The 23215-nt window shown below is 54.7% G+C and overlaps 1 protein-coding gene and 1 long non-coding RNA gene across 6 annotated transcripts; both read left to right on the plus strand.

Moving 5' to 3' along the window:
- Nucleotides 1-336: 336 nt before the first annotated feature.
- PDLIM4 (PDZ and LIM domain 4) lies at nucleotides 337-14874 on the plus strand. Of its 5 annotated transcripts, XM_060143549.1 has the most exons (7): nucleotides 337-491; nucleotides 5007-5158; nucleotides 8931-9012; nucleotides 13424-13605; nucleotides 13822-13985; nucleotides 14309-14426; nucleotides 14558-14874. In XM_060143549.1, the coding sequence occupies exons 1-7, from the start codon at nucleotides 399-401 to the stop codon at nucleotides 14760-14762; spliced, it is 996 nt and encodes a 331-aa protein (XP_059999532.1). In that variant the 5' UTR covers nucleotides 337-398; the 3' UTR covers nucleotides 14763-14874. The 5 variants fall into 5 exon arrangements, 4 of the variants coding, with proteins under 4 accessions (XP_059999532.1, XP_059999534.1, XP_059999530.1 ...); XM_060143551.1 differs by lacking the exon at nucleotides 14309-14426 and having other exon boundaries at nucleotides 14558-14764; XR_009539569.1 differs by lacking the exons at nucleotides 337-491; nucleotides 5007-5158 and adding an exon at nucleotides 6695-7412 and having other exon boundaries at nucleotides 13803-13985; nucleotides 14196-14426; nucleotides 14558-14589.
- A 553-nt stretch (nucleotides 14875-15427) lies between these two features.
- On the plus strand, nucleotides 15428-16465 carry LOC132518230 (uncharacterized). The gene is made up of 2 exons (XR_009539885.1): nucleotides 15428-15528; nucleotides 15627-16465. It is a non-coding gene; the product is annotated as an uncharacterized LOC132518230 (long non-coding RNA).
- Nucleotides 16466-23215: the final 6750 nt, after the last annotated feature.

Genomic DNA, 23215 nt, shown 5'->3' on the forward strand with positions numbered 1-23215 from the left:
GCTGGGGCGCCGCCCCGCAGAAGCGACTTCAAAGGGCCAGGCTTGAGCTTCCACAGCCGGGCTCCGGTCCGCGGCCCGCAGAGCGGAGGCCGGGGCAGGATCTCGGACGTCGGGGCCGTTCCAGTCCCGGCTCTCTGAGAACCTGGCGGGGGTGCCGGGCTGCAGGCGGCCGGGGCTGAGGGGCGGGTCCTCTGAGCCCCCCGAAGTGGGAGGGTCGGGTCGGCCGCGGGGCCAATCCCGGCGCGCGGGGAGCAGGGGCGGGGGCCGGGCGAAGGGGGGTACGGGGGCGGGCGGGCCAGGGGCGGGGCGCGGCGTCCAGGCGGCGGCGGCGGCGGCGGCGGCGGCGGCGGCGACTCCTCAGTGTCCGGCTCAAGCTCCGGCCGCAGCTCCGGCTCGCGATGCCCCACTCCGTGACCCTGCGCGGCCCTTCGCCCTGGGGCTTCCGCCTGGTGGGCGGCCGGGACTTCAGCGTACCCCTCACCATCTCGCGGGTGAGTCCAGCGGCCACAGGGCGGCGGGGAGGTCCTGAATCTGAGACCCAGTCCTTACAGTCCACCCGGGACCCGGATCCCCGACGTCCTGGAGGCTCGAAGGCCAAGGGTTGGCCTCGGTGACCCACAGGCTGTAGAGGAGGCTTCCAGGCTGGGCAGCGTCGCCACAGCCCCCTCCCCCTCCCGCTGGGCCTACCTGCCCTTATCCCTTGAAGGATTCCCCCCAAGAGCTCACAAACCAGCCTCCCTGCTGGCCTCATTCTGGGGGACTCACTGCAGGCCAAAGTCATGGGCCAGAGATCTGGACTGATCTCCAGAGGCCCAGAGATGCTGCTTCAACTGAATGCAGCCTGAAAATTTCAAGCGAAATGACTTGAGAGACTCCGCTTATCAAGGGTCCCTGCCAGTAGAGCTGAGTGATTCCCAAGGAGGTCTGGGGTCCTCTCTGAAACTGAAGAAAGAAAGATCCATCCAGTTCCCCACTCTGGTTTTGGTCAGTCTCTCATCCATGACCTCACTTGTCCTAAGGGGAAGTGACCAGGAGGAATTTTTGGCTTCCAGGGAAAGGGAGACTTGACTATGCAGTTCTGAGACCCCCTTGCCACAAGACACACAAGGCCAGGGGCCAGGATAACCTCCACCCAGTTCCTCAAGTTTCTGTGGCCATGCACTGCCCCAGGTTTAGGCAGAGGAGGAGGAGGAGGGGGCACCACCCCAGGTGGTGGCTAATCTGAGGAGGACAGAGGAACAGAGGACATGACTCAGGCCCTGTCAGAGGGGGGTACCCAAACTGGGAAAGACAGGATCCTGGCCCAGCCTTGGGGTCCCATATTTGAAGGGCCAGAAGATGGGACTCAGACACTGCCCCTGGGGGTCCCAGCCTAGGGTACAGAAGAGGAGAGAACCCAGGCCCTGCCCTTGGGGGCTCCCAGTCTGAAGGGAAGAGAGAAGGGGACCTGGGGCCATCCCTTGACCCCATACAAGCTGCTCTGGTCTTCGGGGCCCTGTATCGGGGGAACTGAGAGCACCTTCCCCCCACCCTTCCGCCACCTCTCGCCATGGGGGCTGGACCAAGCTGGCTGGGCTTTCAGAGTCTTCTTTCCAGTTTAGGGGAAGGGGTGGGCACCTGGTGGAGCATGGAATCATGGAATCCCGTTTCTGGGGGCCAGGGTGACAGGCAGGCCCAGCTGTCCTGGGAGGATTCCCACATCTGCCCTCACCCCATGGCCACCAGGTCCTTTGGGGCTGAGTGAGGTGGGCCTTCAACACATCTGGGAGCCTTTCATCTCCCACTTCCCTGAGAGAGCCCTGCTGGGGGCCTGTGTGTGTGTGTGTGTGTGTGTGTGTGTGTGTGTGTGTGAGAGAGAGAGAGAGAGAGAGAGAGAGAGAGAGAGCGTGCACATCTGTGTCTGCCAGTGAGTGTCATGCTGTGTGTCCACCACCAAGGCAGGCTGTTGGGGGTGCTAGGCCAGCCGGCGGGCCAGCCACCCTGGGCGTGAGGCCGCTGACAGGCTAAGTGGCAGCGGCTGACGGCCGCAGGCAGCAGGGAGCAGAGACATCTGTTGCCCACGCGGCTGCCTGCCCGCCGAGGAAAGGCCTCCACACGTCACAGCGGCAGCAACAGCGGCGGCCTTGTTTGGAGCTAATCGGGATGCAGGCCGCTGGCAGGCAGACAGGCTGGAAAGGGTTTACCAGGAAGAACACCCCCGCCTTGTCCCCCCAAAGTCTCAGAGCAGCAGCTAAGGCCTGAGGAGCCAGGATGGCTGAGCCTGGGTTTGGGTGGGATCTGGGGAGATTTACAGGGCTGAGGAGACACAGGCCACAGCTTGCCCAGCAGGTACCTCAAGGGCAGGTCTACAGACACTGATTATATGTGGGAGTGTCCTCACCGAGGGGGTTCAAGACCCGACCCCTCCCATGCTTACGGGACTTCCCCCACCCAGTGGAGACAGCCACACTCAGACAGAGAGGAGGCTGGCTGCCTGGCAGAGCTGGGACTATGCAATCTCAGCCCACAAAGCCTCTGGGAGCCCCCCCAAACATTGCCCAGGGCTCCTTCCTCACAAACTATAGTGACTACTGACCTTGGAATCCTAATGGGTTGTTGCTACCAGGTCCCTAGAAACTAGTGCCTGGAATGAACACCACTAACTGTATGCCCAGCTCCCTGTAGGGGCTTTTTGCCTCTAGGCCAGGTGGAGTGACACAGGGGCTTTAAATGTAGCTGCTATAGGTGAAGGGGCTGGTTCACGCCCCAGCCTCCCAGCTGACTTCACCACTCCCCTCTCTCTTCCTTCTGTCTGTTTATCCTGCACTCAGCAGCCAGAAGGATCAGCCTGAATTCAACTCTGTCCTGCGATGTCCCTGTTTAGAATCCTCTCGCCTGGGCCTACAAGGCCTGTAGGTCTGGTCCCTGCTTTTTCCTCTCATTTCATCTCTTCCACTCTCTCCTCACCGATATTTTGGTGATATTTTTGCCACAGGAGCCTGCTCTTACTTTCACTCTCAGATGAGCTATTACACATGCTGATCCTTCTACTTGGGACACTGTCTCTCCCCTCACTCCCTTTTGCAGAAAAGCACACTGGTTAAGAGCATAGCATTTGGAATTGGTTGGTCTGGACTGAAATCCTAACTCTGCCGTTTATCAGTTGAGTGTCCTGTACTTCTCTGGACCTTGGTTTCCTCATCTAGGAAATAGGCTTGCCTTGAGGACTAATGAAACAATGCATGTAAAGGCAGTTGGAAGAGTCACGGTTTCCTGGCCTCACGCCCTCTCTGACCAGAACTCCCAAGCTAACGGAACTGGCAGAGTCCCAGCCACCCCTGCTTTCGAGAACTTCCTCCACCCACAGGGGCCTGAATGCACCCCTTGTGCTGGCTGAGTCAGCCTGCAGCTAGCCACCCCCCTGAGGAAGAAGACTCCTCTCCAGCATGGGGACTGGGGCAAAATGCCCCATCCCCAAAGCCTCTCTTTCTTCATCTGAAAATAGGAATGAGAACAGCCTCTGTCTCATCAGGTGGTTGAGAGGTTGCCATGAGCTAGTTATGGCTAAAGCACTGAGCCCAGGCCATGTCACAGAGCAGGTATCCGTGTAGGAGAGGGGGCCTAGAGCAGGGCCTTGGGGGGAGGGTGGGATGGTGCCAAGTGGGTGCCTTCCCTGGGAAGACAGGCCTGTGTAGGTGCCCATGCCCTACAAAGGAACATTAGTGGTGGGCTGGTTGGCTGAGGGTAGCATGCTCCAGAAGAACATTCCTTGGGGCAGCCTATTTCAGGGCAGGTTGCTTGGCAGTACCCACACCAGGACTCCAGCCAAGGAGCTGCCAGCACCTCAGCTTTGTCCGCTCACTACAGAGAACTGGCTAAGCTGAGCCTGACCAGGCCTCCAGGAGCTCCCACCCCAACAGGGACAGTGCCACTGACAGCTCTTGAGCCACAGCTTGAGAGGCTGGGAGGAATGAGGGTCCCTAAAGTCTCTTTCCAAAGGCTGTGCTGGGACCAGGGACAGGGTAAAGGATGTCCTGTTGCCTGAATTCCCTCCCGAGGCTGCTTACTTAGGCCTCCTGTGAGCTTATTCCCAACCTCATGTGGCACATGTCAAGGGACCGGCATTGTAGGAGGCTCCAGATGTGGACACTGCTTGACCCTCTGGGATCAACAGTGGCACTGGGGTGGCCTTTGTGCCTGTCCTCCAGAGGAAAGGGAGGTGAAATTGTGACCCGGGAGCGCAGGCTGGCAGCTAAAAGTAGATGGCCCTCGACTTGCCTGGGGAGGTGACAGCACAGAATGAGGCACTAACAATGTTAGGGGAGCAGAGTGGTAAAGGGGGTGCACAGGGTACTGTGGGACCCCAGAGGAGAGGCTTCCAGGAGAAATGGCCTCTGCTGAGAGCCTGAGACCTGAAGGATGAGGAGGCATAAGCTGGTAATTAGGGTTTGGGGTCAAAGGAAAGTGTGTTCCAGGTAGAGGGAACAGCATCTGTAGCAGTGTGAAGGTGAGAGCTATCTGGTACCCGTGAGTACCCCCTTGACGTTCAGATGGTCTGGATAGAGTGTGGGTGTGTGGAGGTAAATGTGGAGGGGTGGGGATGAGAGGAAAAAAGGTCACTAAGGGTTTGAACATCAGGTCAAGGGGCTACTATGTGGTCTGTCTGGGTGGGGCAATACAGGGTACCTGTGACATGTCCATGCTTTGTATCTGCTGGAGAACACATATCCTTCTGTGTCCCTTGCATGTATGCAGGCTGCAAGAGTGACATCCCATTTGTCCCAACCCAGAGGAAGCCCCTCTCATATGCTCTTCATACCTCACCAGACCTCCAGGTGCTGCAGTTGGGCTTGTTTGGAGCAGAGGCTTCAGCAAAGCCATGTGGGAACTCAACTTGCCCACCCACAGGTCACATGGGCAGCAGGGCTACACTGGCCCAGTTCTGAGGTTGGAAGGGGTCTAGAACAGAGCCCGCAGCAAGGCCACATAATGACCAATGTCCAGCCATCTGGCTTGTCCATCCACAGGTCCATGCTGGCAGCAAGGCTGCCCTGGCTGCACTGTGCCCTGGAGACCTGATCCAGGCCATCAATGGTGAGAGCACAGAGCTCATGACACACCTGGAGGCACAGAACCGCATCAAGGGCTGCCATGACCACCTCATACTCTCTGTGAGCAGGTACGCACAGGGCAGGCTGGGCCAGGATGATGCGGGTGAATCAGGGGAGGCTCTGTTCTGGGTGGCCAACATCCTGGGTGAGCTGGGCCTCACACAGCCTCTCTGCTTCAGTTCCTGGCACCCCACTCCTATGGAGCAGCACTTTCACAGGGGTTTGACAGGCACTGTTTGGAGATGCAGGTGGCTTAAGAGAGGAAGAAGCACCCATTTAACCTATGGCTGGAACTATGTTGGGGGACTTATGGCAGGGGGTAGGCAGCCCAAAATCAGGGCTGAACTAAGACCTTGAGTAGCCTCAAACCGGGGGTGAGGTGTGTGTGATTTCAGTCCTTTTCCCACCCATGAGTGACGAGCTTGATGACCAGTTCAAAGAATTTTATCGTTCAACACCTTGTTTAACTGTCAAACCAACTCGATAAGGTAAAACCTAATATAGTCTCCACTTTACACGTGAGACAACTGAGACTCAGAAGGTTTGGAGGGTGCTTCAAGTCACACAGCAGAGCAGTGGTGAAGCAAGATCTGACCTCAGGTCTCCCTCACTCCCAAAGACTCCATTCCTTCTGCTTGACTGCTGACCACTTCTACGAGCCCCACAGCTGCCCTGCCTCAGCTGTCCCCACTATGGCCCAAACCTCTGCCCTGCTTAAATCTGGATGCCGTGGACTGTGTAATGCTATACTGCCCATCAGGAGGGGGAGGATTGGGGGGTCACCAAGCCCCATCTGTGCCCTGGACATGCTCCAGGATGGAAGGTCTACCTGGGGCATCTCCAGCCTTGCTCAGGCTGATGGCAGTCGGCTGGGTCCGGGCTGGGCGGGATCTCCCTCCCCCTGTCTTGCCTAGATCCAGGGAAGTCAGACATAACTGATCACCTCTGCCACGTTCACTGTTAACAGCGACTTTCCACGACCCCATGTGGATGCGTGTAGGTGAATCCTCCCCAAACCACAACACGGCTAACCAGGCCTTAGAGCCAGCAGGGCAGGGTGTAATCCATGGGCTCAGAGCCGTGAAACATGGTGGGAAGCCTTCTGAAGTAGCCCCATTTATGTCTGGCCCAGGTCTGTGTTGAAGTCAGGACCCTGACTCTGCTCTCGGCGCTGAGTGGGCCCAGCTGCAAGTCCAGGGCCTTGTACACTCCACCTGGCCTGCAGTGAGGAGGCTCTGTCCTGGGAGTTCAGCAGAGCTGGCCCTCTTCCAGACTTTTGGGGCTCTTAGGCTCACCAGATGACCTCTGTGAGCCTGGGTTTCCTTCTCCATAAAGCAGGATCACATTCATCACCCTCTCTGAGACCGAGGTACAGGCTGTCTGGGGGAAGCATCAGCACTGCTCTGCCCACGAGGGGCCTCTGAGGCCACCCAACTTGGCTGGGTTCCTGGGCCCTGATTCACCTCTGGCCTTGTCTCTGCATGGCTGAATAAAGGAAGCCCTGATAGTAGTGGGACAAGGGGCAGGGGAGGCTCACAGGGGGCCTGATTCAGGAGGTCCACAGAGGGAATGATGTCAGGGGAGGGTAGCAGGGTGGGGGCAGGGTGGAGGTCCCCCTTCCTTCCTTCCTTCCTTCCCTGGCCATTTGTTCCAAGCCAGGCATGGATGAGCCAGGGGTCCACTGACCTGTTCCACACTGGGTATTTGAGCCCCCAGATGCTGCCTGGCCATGGAGCAGGTGAGAGCACACTCTCTCCTATCACAGATCTGGGTTCCAGTCCCAGCTCTGCACTTGAGAACTGTGTTGTCCTAGTGATTTAATATCAGAGCCCTTAGCTTCCTCAACTTCAAAATGGGGGATCTGGGATTGAGTGAGGATGACATACAGGGTCTGCTTCGTCAGGGTGAAAACCTGATGTCCTGTCCCCCAGCCCCCTATCCCTAATTCTCACACATGCAGATTCTGGGGGATCAAGACACAGGGGCCACCTTGATCTTCTGGGCCAGCATCTCTTCTCCTGGGTGCCTTCTCACCTGCAAGGCCTCTGACCCTGCTCTCTATCCTGCCTGTCATGCCAGGACTTATGCCTGAGCCTCCAAAGACAACCCCCAACATGGGGTCTGTGGAAGATTGGCCTGGTGAGCTGCTTGGAGGGAGCTACTCTGTGCCAGCGCTCCCAGAGCTCTACCTAGGCCAGCTTCCCTACCTGCCCTCTTGCGTACAGAGGGCCGTACTCCTCCACAGACTTCTCCACAGGATGAAAAGTGAAGTAAAGGCCCAGCTTCCCCGCTATGCTTACTTTGTCTGGAACTCAGAGCCAGGTATCCAGCAATCCAAGCTAACCCATACTTTCTGGGCATGTTCTGTAGGTCCAGGACCTTCCTGGCATCAGCTGCAACCCTGGGGCCTCTGGTGAGGTCCCTGTCACCTATTACATGGGATACAGGATGGATTTGTACAGCCCACCCTTTGGTGGGCTTAAAGATGGCAGATGGAGCTACCTGCTCAGCCTAAAGTGTGGAGACCTGGGGGTGGAGGTTGACACATGAATAAGCTTCTCATTCCAATCTTATGCCTTTGGGCCACTCTGATGGCTCTGGGTACTTTGTACCCTCTGATCTTCAGACCGCAGGCTTGTACTTCTCTTCTGGGCAGGACTTCAAGGAAGTATAAGGCCAAACAGCCACACAAGATGTCCTAGGTTTATTCCAGCAGAGTTCTGAGTGCATAGAGACCATAGTTAGAGCTGTGAGTTAGGGCAGTCAGTTGGGAGCCTGGCTGAGGGGGCTGGAGCCAGATGCCAGTGGAGGATAGAACAGCAGAGCCTTGGGGCCACAGGCCTCTGAAAGGCTGTGGAGAAGAGAGGTAGCCTGCAGGGGACCAAGGAATGGGCAATGGTGAGGAAGAGCAGAGTGAGTGTGGACTACACGTGTAATCAGATTGTTAAAATCCTCTGCTGAGTGGGAGGACAGGGGCAGGGTTGAGCTGCTAGCCCAGTGGTAAGACCCCTGAGAAGACCCAGGAGGCCCTGTGGGGCAGAGTGGGGACATTATTCCCCTTTGGTGTAACCAGCCTCACTCACACCCACCTGCCAATCCGGGGTCCACACACCCTCCTGGCCTGCCTTCTCACAGGACTACTCAGTGGCAGGACTGGGCCCCAGGCCTGTAGCCTCTCGGCCCTGCCTGCCCCCACTTATGGCAGGTTTATGATGTTTTTCTCCCTCCTGAGTGGTGTTTGGCTTTTGGTTTCTATGGCGAAGCAGGAATTTCCTAATGGCCTGTTTCCCATCTGGGCTGGGCAGACATTGATGATGACTCTGCCAGCGGCAGCAGTCAGGGAGGTGCACCCCTCAGAGCCTCCATTCCACTTTTCCTAGGCCCACGGATGCCTGACTCCCAGGCCCCATCAGAGGCTGTGAATGGAAGCGGGAGGAGTGGATGGGCTCCTAGCCGATCAACGTGTAAGGCCTGGCTTGCTCCGCCACGAGCTTGGCCCTCTTTATGCTGAGCTTCCATAGGCCACAGAGAGGGTGGAAAGGTGGGGAAGCTGCAGGGCTTCCTTTCTAGGAACCAGACCAGAGGGGGAAGGAGCAGCTGGTGGAGAAAGGGCACACAGCCTACCCCAGGTGAGTGGCAGATCTAGAGCTGTGTCTCCTTGCCACGAAGGCCAGCATTCTGGCGCAGGGGAAAGAGTTGGGGTAGTATCCTTATCCATGCAGGGTACCAAACCTGGTCCTGGGTGGCCCTGGGCCCAGACCCCAGCGCTTCTTGGTCCTAGTTCCCAGGCATGGTGGGCTAGCAAGCAGAGATTTCTGACAATCCTAATTCCTGCCACAGGCCTGAAGGCAGGAGCTGGCCCAATACCCCAGAGGACAGCAAGGCTCAGGCACACAGGATCCACATCGATCCCGAGGCCCAGGTATGTACATACACCACCTGGCCTGGCCTGGCCTAGCTCAGAGCAAGCCCAGGGCAGAGAGGCCGGGCCTTGTCCACGGGTTTAACGGCATTGGATGTCCTCACTGCGGTTCTCAGATGCCCAGGTCAGAGACTGAAGCAGAAGGCTTCTCTGGGCTCTGTCCATGCCCCATCAGGGGCTCCCAAGGTGACGGGTACCTGCTGTGGGCTCTGTCAGTACTCTAAGCAGTCCTGGATTCTGGGACAATAGTGCCTGTGGTGGGCAGGGACTGGGCCAGGCCTTGGCTCAGGGCTACCACTTACCCAGCTGGGTTTCACTCTGTCGCCCAGTGTTGCCAGATCAGGAGGAAGTCACCAGACTTGGGGGAGGGGTGGGGGACAGCCATAGGCTGTGGAGTGACCTCAGGCTATGGGGCACTCTTCTGTCTCATCCTAGCCTTGGGCACCTACCTGGCCAGAGCCAACCTTAGAATATAAGGCACTGCCTTGCCCTATCCAAGACTGAAGTTTTCTCCTGGCCATTCCATGATCGCAGCTAGCAGACCTCAGGCTGCAGGCCTGTCTGCTCATTCACCTTTCTGTGTATGACAGGAGTCACAGCTACGGTGCTGTCCTCAAGGAGCGTGAGGTGGAGCCAGGCTGCTTTAGGGCCTCATTTTGCCATGGGCTTGAGGGGTGGCCAAGTGGGCAAAGCTGAGGTATCCAGAGTGAACTCGCTATTTCTGGGCCACTGAGTTTGGGCAAGGCGGAGACTCGACTGGTCTATGATGGAGCCAGAACTTGGGACCCAGCATGTGGGACCATGGCCCCCAGGGCCTGCTCATATCCACTGTCTCTCCACGGAGGCTTTGCTGTACCAGAGGGAATGATTTGCCATGGCCTCTCCCTCACCCCCTATCCCAGTCCCCATCTTTCTCTGACATTTGTTCCCTACCTTGCTTTTGCTGGCATCCCTGAGGCCAGGTGCTTACCATACGCAGGGAGTGCCCATTCTGGAAGGGGAGAGGCACCTAGCAGTTCTGGGATGGAAGAAGCCAAGGGTCAAAGGAGTCCAGAGTAGGTATCTGACTCAGGGGGTCAGAGAGGGCTCCCTGGAAGAGGGGGTATCCAAGCCAAGACCTAAGGGTCTGGAAGAATAAGGGAGGCAAAGGGGCATGGAGAGAAGTGCCACATACAAAGTGAAGCACATACAAAGGCCCGGAGGTGAGATTGTGCACCGTAGGTTCAGAGAAAAAAGTCCCAGGGGTGGCAGGGGGCAGAGGTGAGGGCTGAGGGCACAGAGAGGCTCTCGGTTTCCTCTACCCAGGACCTCAGCTGTTCTTGAAGAGATTTGTGGCCACACCTGCGTCTCAGAAGCTTGCTCTGGTAGTTCCATGGACCCATGGGGACAGGGGCTGGGGGGCATAGACAAATCACCCAGGCTTGACATGGGTGAAATGGCAATAGCGTAGTATGGGCCCCCAGCTCATGTGTGAGCCCAGCTCTCATGTGTAAGTACCAAGATGGATAGGACAAGGGGGCCTGAGCTTTGGAATATGAAGCTCAAGTCTGTTGAGTCCTCCAGGAGAGGCTCTGGGCCAGTGGGGCTGGGGGCTGGAGAACAGCTCCCTCTGTCCCACACTTTCCCTCACTGACCTCCTCAAGGGCCAGGCTGTGGGGCTTAAGCTGGAAGCGGGGGGATTTTCCACAAGCAACAGGGCAGCCCCTCAGCTGCTGCCCCCCTTTCGTGCTTAAAAGGTCATGAGCTCCATGGAAGGGGGGACAGAAACACCCCCACCCAGCCCCTGTAGGGCCGTGTCCTCAGTAACACAGATACAGGGCCCATTGTCTCCATACTGCTCCCACCCTCTACCTGCAGGGGGGAGGGCGGTGGGCAAAGCTGGAGCCATCACAGGAGGGGAAGACGACAGCTGGCCCTAAGACCAGCACAAGGTACCCTGGCACTCATCAACTGGGGCTTCAGGCCCACCTTCCATATAGAGTCATTGGAGTCTCCTTCTCTCAGCCCTTACGTGGGAACACAGCCCAGAGTGGAGGAAGGATGGTGATCAGAAAAGGTTTCCCAGAGAGGGTGGCATTTGAACTGAGAACCAGCTGATAGGTTAAGGCAAGCCAGGTGCAGCAGGCAGCGCAGGACTCAGCCTGTCCTCTCCAGACCAGCAGGGAGCTAGAGCTTGGCCTCTGGGAGGTGCCACCTGCTCACCTGGATTTAGTGCCCACCTCTGTCCAAGTTGAGTGTCCTAGATTCTGACCACAGTCATGCTGGAGCTGATGAGCAAGCTAGCAGTTACCCCCATGCTGCTGACTAGCCCACTGAGACTTCAACAACCAAATCGGCAGCTGGCGGGTACTCAGACACGGGGAACACATGGTACCAGGCACACCATGGAGAAGGGAAATCCAGGAATGGGGGCTCAGGAATGCCCATGACAGCCATTCATCCAAAAATGGATGTGTGCCAGGCACTATGCTAAGTGCTTTGTATGCAACTGTCTCATTTTATCTCCACGAGGAACTTATGATAGAAACCGTCATCCCCATTTCACAGATGAAGAAACTGAGGTTCAGAGAGGTGATGTAACTTGCTCAGTGAGCGAGTGATAGAGCTGAGACTCAAACCAACACTGAGGTCACCACGTGTGTCCTAACCACTGAGTTCAGACCTAGAGAGGCTGCTGCATGGGTGGCCATGGGAGGGGCAGTGGCTCTGATGATCCTGCAATAAACTCCCACACCCTGCTGGGTGGGGGTCAGTGAGGGCTTCTTCCCTCCAGGTCCCTCCAGCTCCCCCTTCCTGTTGAAGCCTGTTCTGTACGGGGCCCAGCCCTGCCCCCACGGCCCATGGCCCATCTGGTCCCCATTAGAGGCCAGGCCAGCCCCAGCCTGCCTGCCCTGCAGACACATGTGTGAGAGTGCTCAGGTTTCTCAGAGGCTAAGGCTAAAGGTTTTTCTGCTGCTGTTGCCTCGTTGATGGGGGCCCACCTGGGCAGTGAGAGACCCCCTCTCCTTTGTCTGTTGGGGTGGGAGAAGTTGGGACACCACCCCCATTCAGTCACTCAGCTGCTAGTTTGCCCATTCCTCACGCCCCTGCCCAGCTCAGAGCCTGTAGAAAGCAGCAGCTTGGGCAAAGCCCTGCAGGCTCAGCTGTGCCCCAGCTGGAGGCTGACCGAGTCCAAGGCTTGCTCTTTCCCTCTAGGGTAGGCGTCCTTTCCTCCCCACCTAGCATCCCTGTTCACACTGTAGAGGGGAGGAAAAATTTACATGTCACCTCCCAGACTGAGGCTGAGAACAACTTCATGGCCTGGGCTCTTGGGCCCCACCCCAAAGTCAGGCTGCTCTGGCCACCAACTGTGTCATGGAGGTCACCATGGTCATCCCCAGTATGACCAGCACTGGCTCCGAGTATATGTAACTGTGTCTGTGTGATTAGGTGTATGTAGGTGGAGGACTGGCTGGTGCCTATGTGTTGCCTTCATGCATGGGTATGTCTGTAAATGTACTTGTGAGAGTGTGCATGCCTGTTATCACACTGCTGAGGGCAGGCTTGTGTGCCTGCAAGCGAGGGGCAACATGGCCCTGCAGCGACAAAGATCTGAGGTCCCAATTCAGAAACCACGCCTGCATAGATACTGACCTCTTCTCATGGACTGAGGAGGCATTTTCAGGGCATTCTTCCTCAAATGTTTCAGCCGTGGGCATCAGGCTGGCTGTGGCGTGGTGGTGTGGGGAGCTTTGAGCCCTGGCCAAGGCTTTGCCCCTATCTGCTGTGTCTACAGAAGGCCACCTATTTTGGCCTGGGAAGCAGGAAATGGGGGAAAAAATACAGGCCTGGAGGGGGCTGACCTCACAATGGTACCTTTAAACCTCAGCCTGCTCCCACTAAAGGGTCTTGGGACACAATGATTGATGACCCTTCCTGGCTGCAGAACAGGAATTCCTTTTTTGCATTCCCAGCCATGGGCCCATCCAGTACCCAGCACAGTTCTGACAGGGAAGAAGACTTGGTATCAGGACCACCTCTGCAAGGAAGCCATACACTCAGAACCAGACATGCTGGCCTTAAAAAGCTTCTTGGGATGGTCCTGCCCCAACACTGTCCCCCATGGGCACTGGTAGTCAGAACCACCACAGGGCTCATGAGCCAACGTTGAGTCTCAGGGACTCAGGTTTTTGTGTCTGACTTTCCATGAGCATTTCTCATTTCTGCAGGGATTGAACCAGGCCCAAGGCTCAGCCTTTCCCCACAAGCCCCTTCCCTGACCGGGCACCATAGCCGAGAGATGCCCGAGCAAGAGTAGCCAGCCAACACCCAAGAAGGCTTGGCATAGCAGGGCAGGGCTGGGTGTACAAGGAATGGCCAGAGGGCCTACCCCAGAGGGTCTCCCAGTGCCTCAGGCTCCTCTCTTTCCTAGGATGGCAGTCCAGCGACAAGCAGGTGGCCCTCAGCCACGGGGCTTGGGCCAGAAGATGGCAGGCCAGGCCTGGGATCTCCTTACGGGCAGTCACCTCGCCTCCCAGTCCCTCACAATGGCAGCAGCAGTGAGGCTACTTTACTGGCCCAGTTGGGCACCCTGCACGTGTCTCCACCCCACAGGTAGTACAGAGGCATAATCTTTGATGCCATACCCAGATCCCATTCTAATCCCCGAGCCCTTAAATCTCAGACCAGGTCCCATCCTGACCCTTAACACTTGATCCTTGGGTCTCAGCTGATTGCCTTCTGACTCATGAAACCACACCAGACCCTTGAGCTGGCAGAGTGAAGACTGGTACTGCAACCCTGTCCCTTAGTGCATCTTCTTTCGCCCAGCACTGACCTGGCCAGAGGGCTTTCGCGGAGCCGCGACTGCGGAGTAGACCTGGGCTCAGAGGTGTACAGGATGCTTCGGGAGTCGGCCGAGCCGACGGCTGCGGAGCCCAAGCAGTCAGGCTCCTTCCGCTACTTGCAGGGCATGCTAGAGGCCGGCGAGGGCGGTAAGATTTTACCTCACCTGCCTTCCCGCTCCCTGAGGTACCGAACTCCGCGCCCCCAACCAGCCCAAGCCACGCCTTTGCGACCCCACGTCCGGCCTCCCGGCCATTAGCCCCGCCCCCCGTGTCCTCAGCGCGCTCCCACACACCTCGCTGCGCCCGGGCTTTCTCATTCCCACCCAACCCCTGTCGCCCTTCCAACCCCCATCCCAGTCTCTTTGCCGGTGGCTACGGAAGCAGGGCCCAGCCCCACACTCCGCAGAAATGAAGTTTTCCCTTTTCTGACCTCCGCACCGGGCTCTTGCCAATCGTGCTCTGGCTTTCAGGGGAACGGCCCGGGCCTGGCGGCCCCCGGAACCTCAAGCCCACGGCGGGCAAGCTAGGCGCTCCGCTGAGCGGCCTGCAGGGGCTGCCGGAGTGCACGCGCTGCGGCCACGGCATCGTGTGAGTACCTCCCCTGTCTTCCCCACCCGCCCCCCACCCCCGTGGTCCCCTGACCCCGCCCGAGGCCCTTAGTGGGGGCGTGCTCTCGGATCGGTCAGCTCCTGACGCTGTCCTCTCCGATAACCCGTCAGGGGTACCATCGTCAAGGCGCGGGACAAACTCTACCACCCCGAGTGCTTCATGTGCAGCGACTGCGGCCTGAACCTCAAGCAGCGCGGTTACTTCTTTCTGGACGACCGGCTCTACTGCGAAAGCCACGCCAAGGCGCGCGTCAAGCCGCCCGAGGGCTACGACGTGGTGGCGGTGTACCCCAATGCCAAGGTGGAACTCGTCTGAGCCGCTCCCGGAACCTCCCATCCCCGCCTCTGCTTTTTTTAATGTCCCCGCGCACCCGTGTAAATATGTTTACGCCCTGCCTCTCTAATAAATTCCCTCTGCTTGGCCTCAACCGTGTCAGTGCCCTGGCCTGCCTCCCTCCAGCACAGGCCATGGCTCCTGAGTGCTACACCTGTTCAGGTGCCAAGCATTTTCTTAGGCACTGGGTGCAAGGGGGAGCAAGACAGGTACTGTGGTGCCCTCAAGGAAGCCACAGCCTGGGTGGATGGCAGACATGAATCACAAGGGCAGTCCTGGTAATAGGGAAGCGAGGTCTGAGGTGCTAGAAGGGGACGTCACGCCAAAGGGTTTGACCTGGATGGAGTCAGGGAAAGTGTCAGCAGAGAACTAAGGGATGAGGGAGGGAAGAGCTCTACAGCGTGAGGATCTGTGTGCAAAGATATGTCAAAGGCGAGCACAGGCAGCAAAGGCCCCGTGTGGGCACCAGCACGAGCGCGGGCGGCCCCTAGCAGCTGCAGGAGGGACTGCCCCGCGGCGGATAGGACTGGGGAGATCACCAGTTTGGTTGGGGGCGGTATCTGCCTCCCGGCAATCTCAGCATTTCTCTCTTCCGGGTTTCTTCCCGTCCTCTCTGATGCCCCCGCCCCCGCCCCCCCCCACCCCTCCACTGTATTCTTTCTCCTTTCCCACTCTCCCCACCAGGGAGCGCGCAGGGTGTGTGTGTGTGTGTGTGTGTGTGTGTGTGTGTGTGTGTGTGTGTGTGTGTGTGTGTGTGTGTGTGTGTGTGTGTGTGTGTGTGTGTGTGTGTGTGTGTGTGTGTGTGTGTGTGTGTGTGTGTGTGTGTGTGTGTGTGTAAGATTTTAGTAGAAAGAAAAGAACACTCGCCTCCAGAGTACACGCCACTCCTTCTCCGAGGCCTGGCCTTTCACAGCTCGGCTGCACACTCCTGGAGAGACTCGCACTTTTAAAAAATATAAGTGATAGCAGAGTTGGTGAATTGTGGCTGTTCGCACTCGATGACGCATCCTGGACTCCGGGTCACGTGGATCTACCCTCTCCTTAGGTTGCTCGGAAGAGGAAGCAGCCTCGTTTATTTAGTGAGCCCCGAGTAATGGACGATTGTGCTATGTTCAGTTCTGTACTATCACAGACCACAAAAGACTGTTACTGTTGCAGCAAAAATAGAAATCTTTTGATAAACAAAGAAAATAAGAAACAATGAGCAGGCTGGGGAAACAGCATAAACAGGCCTGAAAGAATTAAGCAATCTTGGTTATACTTTAGCTGTTACTACTAACAAACACTTGTCCTTCACAAAGCTAAGCAAAACCAATTACTCTCTGATTCCATATGAATTGTACCCTGCACCTGGCACTTACTCTTGCTGCATTCTCTTGTAGCAAATCACCCCTCTTAGCTGTTTACATTTCAGAAAGAAGGTCTCAGGCCGATAACCCAGAGGTGAACAGACCCAATTACCAGGCTGCCTGACGCCAGCAGTAACTTTTAAAATATTGGAAGAAGAAGAAGAATGCAAGACATTCACCACTTTGATCCTTTTCACTTACCCTGGACTGCGGGTTCCACCTATAAGACCCCCTGTAATTCCCCAGGACAGAGGGGCACAGTTCTTGAGGCGCTGCATGCTCTGTCTTCCCTTGTGCATGGAAGAAAAATAAAGCCATCTCTCTCTTCCTCCGAAATCTCTGTCTCTGTATTTCTGTTCGGCATTGGTGCACAGGAAGCCGATATTTCGGCAACATTACCGATTCACACTCTCACCATCAGCACGTGACAGTGCTCATTTCCTCATGCTCTTGCAACACAGGGTATTACCAGGTTTTTAATTTTTCATTTTTGCCAATCTGATAAGTAAAATGCGATATGTAGTTACTTTAATTTGCATTTCTCTGATTACCAGAGATGAGCATTCATTCAACAAACATTTGTTGTGTTTTCTGGTGGGTGCTGAATGAACATGGAACAGAATGGTCTTCTCCCTCCAAGAATTCCTCTAAATCCTTCACTCATTTTTCTGAGGATTAACTTCTTAATGATAGATAGGAACTTGTCATATTTTTGCAAGAATCTTTGTTACTGGACCCTATTCCACTGAAATATTTTCTTATTATTGAAACTATCATATTGATTTAATTATTACCTCTTAAAGAGTTTAACGTGCTAATCTCTCCCCCTTGTTCTTCGTTTACAAACTTGCCAAGGTTATTCTCATACATTTCCAATTGTCCAGAGATTTAGACTCAGTATCAGGCTCTGGAAAAACAGACAACAAACCCCTTTGAACCGTGACTGGGGTTGCCCTGATTCTAGAGACTCACTTGGGGAGAACTGGCTAGAATCCCTTCCTCCCAGAGAATACTGTGATCTGTGCTTATTCTGCATTTATTCAGGTTGATGAAATAAAAATTCAGATTTTAAGGCAAGACCAGAAAAAATTTAAACATAAAACTTTTTCTCTGCCCTTTAGCCTCCTCCCTCCCCCTAGTGTGCACTGCGCAGCTTCCACGTGCGTTAACTAGACCTCCCCCATGGCAGAAATACCTCCTCAACCATAAATATCAATTTTTCTCCTGGTGCCAGCCATGTAACTCTTAGAAGGTAACATTCCTTTCTCAATCCTGTAAGGGGTCATGATGACACACCTCCACTTGCCTTGTATGTGCCTCCCTCTTTGGTGAACTTTATGTACAATGCCAGTGTATAATTTCCCTTAAAGATAGTGATTGGTGCAGAATAGACTGGTCAGACGACCTGGGTAAATACTGGGCCACACCTAGTGGAAGTTCTTAGCTTAAATACTTACTTGTGACCTTATTAATGTTACTCGATATAGTTCTTCTTTTTTTTTTTTTTTAACCGGTACGCGGGCCTCTCACTGTTGTGGCCTCTCCTGCTGCAGAGCACACAGGCTCCGGACACGCAGACTCAGCGGCCATGGCTCACAGGCCCAGCTGCTCCGCGGCATGTGGGATCTTCCCGGACTGGGGCACGAACCCGTGTCCCCTGCATCGGCAGGCGGACTCTCAACCACTGCGCCACCAGGGAAGCCCTCGATATATTTCTTATATTCTGCCTATTTTGCCAGATTATTGTTTCTTGCATTACCAAATGTGTGACTGAGCCTCAGATAAAATTAATGATTAGGCAACTTGAAATGACTGACCAAATATATAGATCTATAAGATCAATGAGTGTGATAGTGTAACTCTAGATATGTGAAGAAGCAACAAGAGGGAACCATTTCCTGGACCATAACAGACTAGTGAGATAGGCAGTCCAGAGGCCTTTAGTTACTGTTAACAGGGCCTAGTCCAGTAATAGCACATTGAGTGGCCTATCAATGAAATCCTCGACTGACCTGGGAATGAACATTCCTAGTGTCATGGGACAAATTGGTCATGAAATGGCCCCCAGACCTCGGTTGAAATTAAGACTGAAAGGGAAGGGATTGTAAAATAAAGAGTGTTGCCCACCATCCAGTTCTACAAGAATCAAGTCATTAGCCACTTCAGTCACTGACCTACAGTAGACCCTGAAAAGAATTCAAGGCAAAGATCAGGATGAGGCACTCTGTGTTCTGGGAAAGGTGGTAGAACAGGCCTTCAGAGAGTTAGATATTTTCAGGAGAAATTTTTAAGAACCTTGATTCTTGCATCTTCTCATACTGAGAAAAGCACTAAAACCATTAACTAAGATGTCTGTTGCTCATGGCTAGCAGCAACCTTCTACTGAGATGTGAGCTGGATTGCTAGTATCCACTTAAACAAAATCACATATATATTGACCTCCCCACCTACCTCTACGCACAGTTCTCAGAGCGCTCTCAGACTGTCTCCTGGGCTATAATCCTCAGTTTGGCTCAAATAAAATCTTTCATTTCTTTCTTAGGTTGACTATTGATTAACTTTTTTCATTGACAGAGTGTTGTGAAGTACTCTGGTATATTTTTATTTCCATTTTCTTTTTATAGATCTTGTGTTCCTGCTTTAATTAGTTCCTAGGAATTTCTTCCAAGGCTCCTCCCGCGGATCCCACCCCTCCCCTGCCTCAAGGAGCACAGGGCAGTGTGCAAGTGTCCTCTGAGAATTGAGTGGCTGGAGTCTTGTGCCCTGGTCCTGCAGGCCCGTGCAGTCTGCAGACAAGGTCAGGCACCACCGGCTCATACGGTGAGCAGAGGACTGGCCCGCAGCGGGGGAAGCTATTAGGCTCAGGATCTCCAGTGAAAAAATCCCGTAGCCTCAGGCACAGGCCCCCACCCCTCTCCCAGACTCAAACCTGCCGAAACCTGGCTCCCCACTCCCAGCAGCCGCCCTTACTCGTCTTAATCCCACAGTCACCACCTCCCCACACGGGGCCTACCCACCCCAATTGAGGGGTCCTCCAGTTACCCAGGTACCATTAAGATCAAGATCAAGCAAAGCTGCAGCAACTGTTGCGGAGACTCAGCCTCTGTTCACCAGTGCTGAATAGAAACTCGGAAACAGAGTTTTGGGGTGAAGTAGAGAAGAATAGCTTTGATTGCTTTGCCAGGCAAAGGGGGCCACAGTGAGCTAATGCCCTCGAGACTGGGTGACCCACCTTGGAGGGGGTAGTGAGGAGTTTTATAGTGTTCAAGGAGCAGGGCATTATCAGCTTGTGGACAGTTCTCAGACTGGTTGGCATAAGGTGAAGTTTCAAGCATCATCAACCTTCTGGCTTTAACCAGTCTAGGGTCTATGTTCTTGGGGTCAGCAGTTTTCATCTGGTGGGAGGGGGGCTGCTTCCTATAAACACAGCTTAGTAATGTGTGTCAGACCTTTATATCTTTCAGGGAACTGGGAGTTCGGTGATTCTGCCATGTGACAGATTTATAGTCTAATTTTTACCATTTTCCCAGCCCAACAGCTATTCTTTGTTTCTACATCTTCACATTTCCCAATCACTAACTCTTGAGTCAGCCTTTTACTTCAAAAGACAAGGACACAGGGGCTTGTACACGGTTTCACAACCAGATCAACCCTTGCCAAGGTAGGCATCCTGCGGGGGGTGGGGGGGGCAGTAGCCAAGAGGAGTGGCGCCAGAGCTGCCAGTCTTCCCTGCTTCAAGGCCCAGGCTCTACCCAGTCCCCCAACTACCTCCTTTGCCCAGGGGTGCTGACTGACCCCAAATGTGCTGGACCATGAAAAGCTTGGGACAAGCTGCGGAACAAGGCCTTTGTGACCCAGGGTCCCAGTCCTGAGACGGGGCATCTGAGTCTCCAGGAGGAGACACAGATCTAGGGTCCCCAATTCAGAAATCCCAGCCCACCTGCCCCAGACCGACCCCTCATTATTGTCCCGAAACCTGCCCCTCTCTCACATCTTCACCTCAGGGGCCTTCAAACCAGAGGCTTGGACATCATTCTCTACACCTTCTCCCCAGCCATCCCATCCTACCCATCACTGTGTCTGGGGTTCTGCCTCCTAAGCATTTCTGCGGCCCATTTCAGGACAGCTGGAGAATTCTCTTATTCCCTTGCTTCATGGACCCCCTCCCCTGGCCAACATGGCCCCAGGGCCCTCAGGATAGAGCCCCTGACCGATCAATTGTAGACCTACCATTTAAGGCCTCTTGGACTGCAGGTTGCTGACCGACCGTGTGTCTTACTTCCTCTGCTACCCAAGACTGTTCACCGTTCTTTGAGCAATCCTGGCTTTTCATACCCTCAGACCTTTTCTCAAGCTCGAAATGCCTTTATTCTTTCTTCTTCATTCAGCAAACTCCTACTCACTTTTTAAAGCCCAGCTCCACTGTCTGCTCCCCTAGAGCAAAGCCTTGGCCGGCCCATCCCCAGGCAAAATCAGTAGTAGTTCCCATCCACATGCCCTCCATCCTACCCCTTCCATTCCTTCTTGATTCTTCTGACACAGCCTATGATCTCCTTGGTCAGAGCCTGGCCCAGACCTACCACCATCCTGCCCAGATCTCAGGTCAGGCATGGAGAGGTGCAGGGGCCCTGGGGCCAGCACCGACCCTCTCTCTGACACACACATACCTTGGGCCTCCCTGCCTCTTACCACTTTCCTCCTCACCTTGCTCTCCTAGTTTCTGCTGGCATACTGCCTAAACCCTCAAGAGGAGGTAAGGCCTAGAGGGCAACTGCCTCATTCCTGCATCCTCAACCTCAACCTCAACTCATTCATTCAACTAATTATTTACTAAGAATCTACTATGTTCCAGGCATTGTGCTACATACTAGGAGACATTTTGAACAAACATATTTAAAAAGCACAGATGATAAGCAGTGCTTAATGGAAATAAATAGGATATTACAGTAGAAAATAAGGAGTAAGGGAGCATCTGTGTGGATATCTGGTAAACTGCATTTCAGGCCAAGGGAGCAGGGAACATAGAGGCCCTGGACGGGGCAGGGAGGAGGAGACATGTGCTTGCCTGTCCTAAGAACAGCGAAGAAATGTCTGGAGTAGTGTAAGTGAGGTGCCGGTAGAAGTATACGAGCTCAGAGAGACGTGGGGGTGGGAAGACTGGCCACGTTGACCTTGTAAGCCTCAGGAAGGACTTTGGCTTTTATTCGGAGAGGAGAAGCCAGAGGAGTGGCATGACCTGGGCTTTTATGTTTTAACCAGGATGACTGTGTCTGCTGTATGGAGAATAGACTGTAAGGGGCAAAGGTGGAAGCAAGGAGACCAGTTCGTTGGCATGACTGCATTCATCCCTGACTAATCCCTAACTAGCCTCCATAGCTGTCCTCCATAGCTCCAAGCCCCAGTTCAGGCCCCTACATTCTCCTGCCTGGCCTGTAACAGCCTCCTGACTGGCCTTCCTGTCTCCCATCTGGCCCCTCAATCTTTTCTCCACCCAACAGCAAAGAGAGATTTTTTTTTTTTTTTTTTTTTTTTTTTGCGGTACACGGGCCTCTCACTGTCGTGGACTCTCCCATTGCGGAGCACAAGCTCCGGACACGCAGGCTCAGCGGCCATGGCTCACAGGCCCAGCCGCTCCGCGGCCTGTGGGATCTTCCCAGACTGGGGCATGAACCCGTGTCCCCTGCATCGGCAGGCAGACTCTCAACCACTGCACGACCAGGGAAGCCCAAAGAGAGATTTTTAAAATGCAAATCTGACTATGCCACTCTTGTCTATTAAAGCTTCCATGGCTTCCCATTAGGACAAAGTCCCATTAGGACAAAGTCTAAACTCCTGAACCCAGCCCACAAGGTCCCATGGGGTGCAGTCCCTGCTGAAATTTGCTGACAGCCCTGCCTCAGGTCCCCATAATTGCAGTTGTGCTGATCTGTAAATTCAGCTTCCTCAAGATCTTTTTCCAGACTCTTACAGGCTTCCTTGACCCTCCAAGGAGCTAGAAATGAAAACTGAGTCCTTCTTTCTGGTTCTCTGTGTGATAAGCTTTATTCTCCCACCTTCCACCTTGAGAACCAAGGAAAGGGGTGAGGGCAGGAGAAACCCAGATGTTCCTTCAAGCCAGCCCTCCCTTCCTGGCCAAGGACTCAGCCCCTCTTGGTGGCACAGCAGCCTGGCCCTGTGGTAACAGCCCATGAACAGCTGAGTTAGGGGTGTTGTGACCTGCACTGTGATGCCCAGAAGCCTGGGCTATGGGCCCAGAGAGTCCTGCTGACCACTCAGGGAGTGCCCTGCCCCCTCCTCCACCTGTGGGTCCCCCTGCCCAGCTTATCTGCACTGCAGCTCCATCCTGGGGCTCATTCTTACCCAGGGTAACAGCTTCTTGACTTTAGTCCCCATGCTAACCCCTGATTTGCTTTCTACAACTCTGGGTAATTTCCTGGTTTATCATTTTCTCACATAATGTTCAAAATTTTCCCACAAAATAGTCCTTAGCACCTCTGAAAAGAGGTGGAAGTCTAAAAAGAAATGAGGGTAGTAAAGGGGTCTGTAATAAGCAAGGACTGTTCTTCTGTGCCCCCTCTACCACAAGTAGGAAACTACTTGGAAACCAAATTTTATCTTTGCTCCTGTCTGATGTGGACCATCTGTGGCTGAAGGCAGAGGCTAGAAATCCCAGGAAAGGCTGCCAGAGGCCTTACCTATTCCTGCAGGGTCTGGGGTTGGCCTCAGCCATGTGGGCTCAGAGACCTGACTGACCAGCCCTGTGAGCAGGTCTGTCTCCCCAGTCTGACTGGGTTAGCGAAGCTCAGAGGCTGAAGGACCACACCATACACCAGCTTCTTTACCAATATAGGCAGCAGTGGAAGGACACTCGGCTTCTCTCCAGGGTATTCTTGGCCTAAAGGCACATTTCATGGGAAGCCAGAGTGGTTACAGACTCAGAGGAAGTCTCAGAGGATGCAAATTGGGTAAGAAATATCATAGGAGCTAATATGTCCCAGGTCTTCATCTTCAAGTCCTTAGTGAACTGATATTACTCTTCTTTCATCTTCACATAAACCTGAAAGGAAGTACAGTTATTATCCTCAC

This window comes from Lagenorhynchus albirostris, chromosome 3, assembly GCF_949774975.1.
Source record: "Lagenorhynchus albirostris chromosome 3, mLagAlb1.1, whole genome shotgun sequence".
Classification (NCBI taxonomy): domain Eukaryota; kingdom Metazoa; phylum Chordata; class Mammalia; order Artiodactyla; family Delphinidae; genus Lagenorhynchus; species Lagenorhynchus albirostris.

Excerpts from the sequence above, each read along its gene's own strand:
- PDLIM4 (XM_060143547.1), top strand. The coding sequence starts at position 7,163 with ATGCCAGGACTTATGCCTGAGCCTCCAAAGACAACCCCCAACATGGGG. Across the intron at positions 7,413-8,930 it reads TGTCTGGAACTCAGAGCCAG|GCCTGAAGGCAGGAGCTGGC; the intron begins GTATCCAGCAAT and ends TTCCTGCCACAG. Across the intron at positions 14,427-14,557 it reads CGCTGCGGCCACGGCATCGT|GGGTACCATCGTCAAGGCGC; the intron begins GTGAGTACCTCC and ends ATAACCCGTCAG.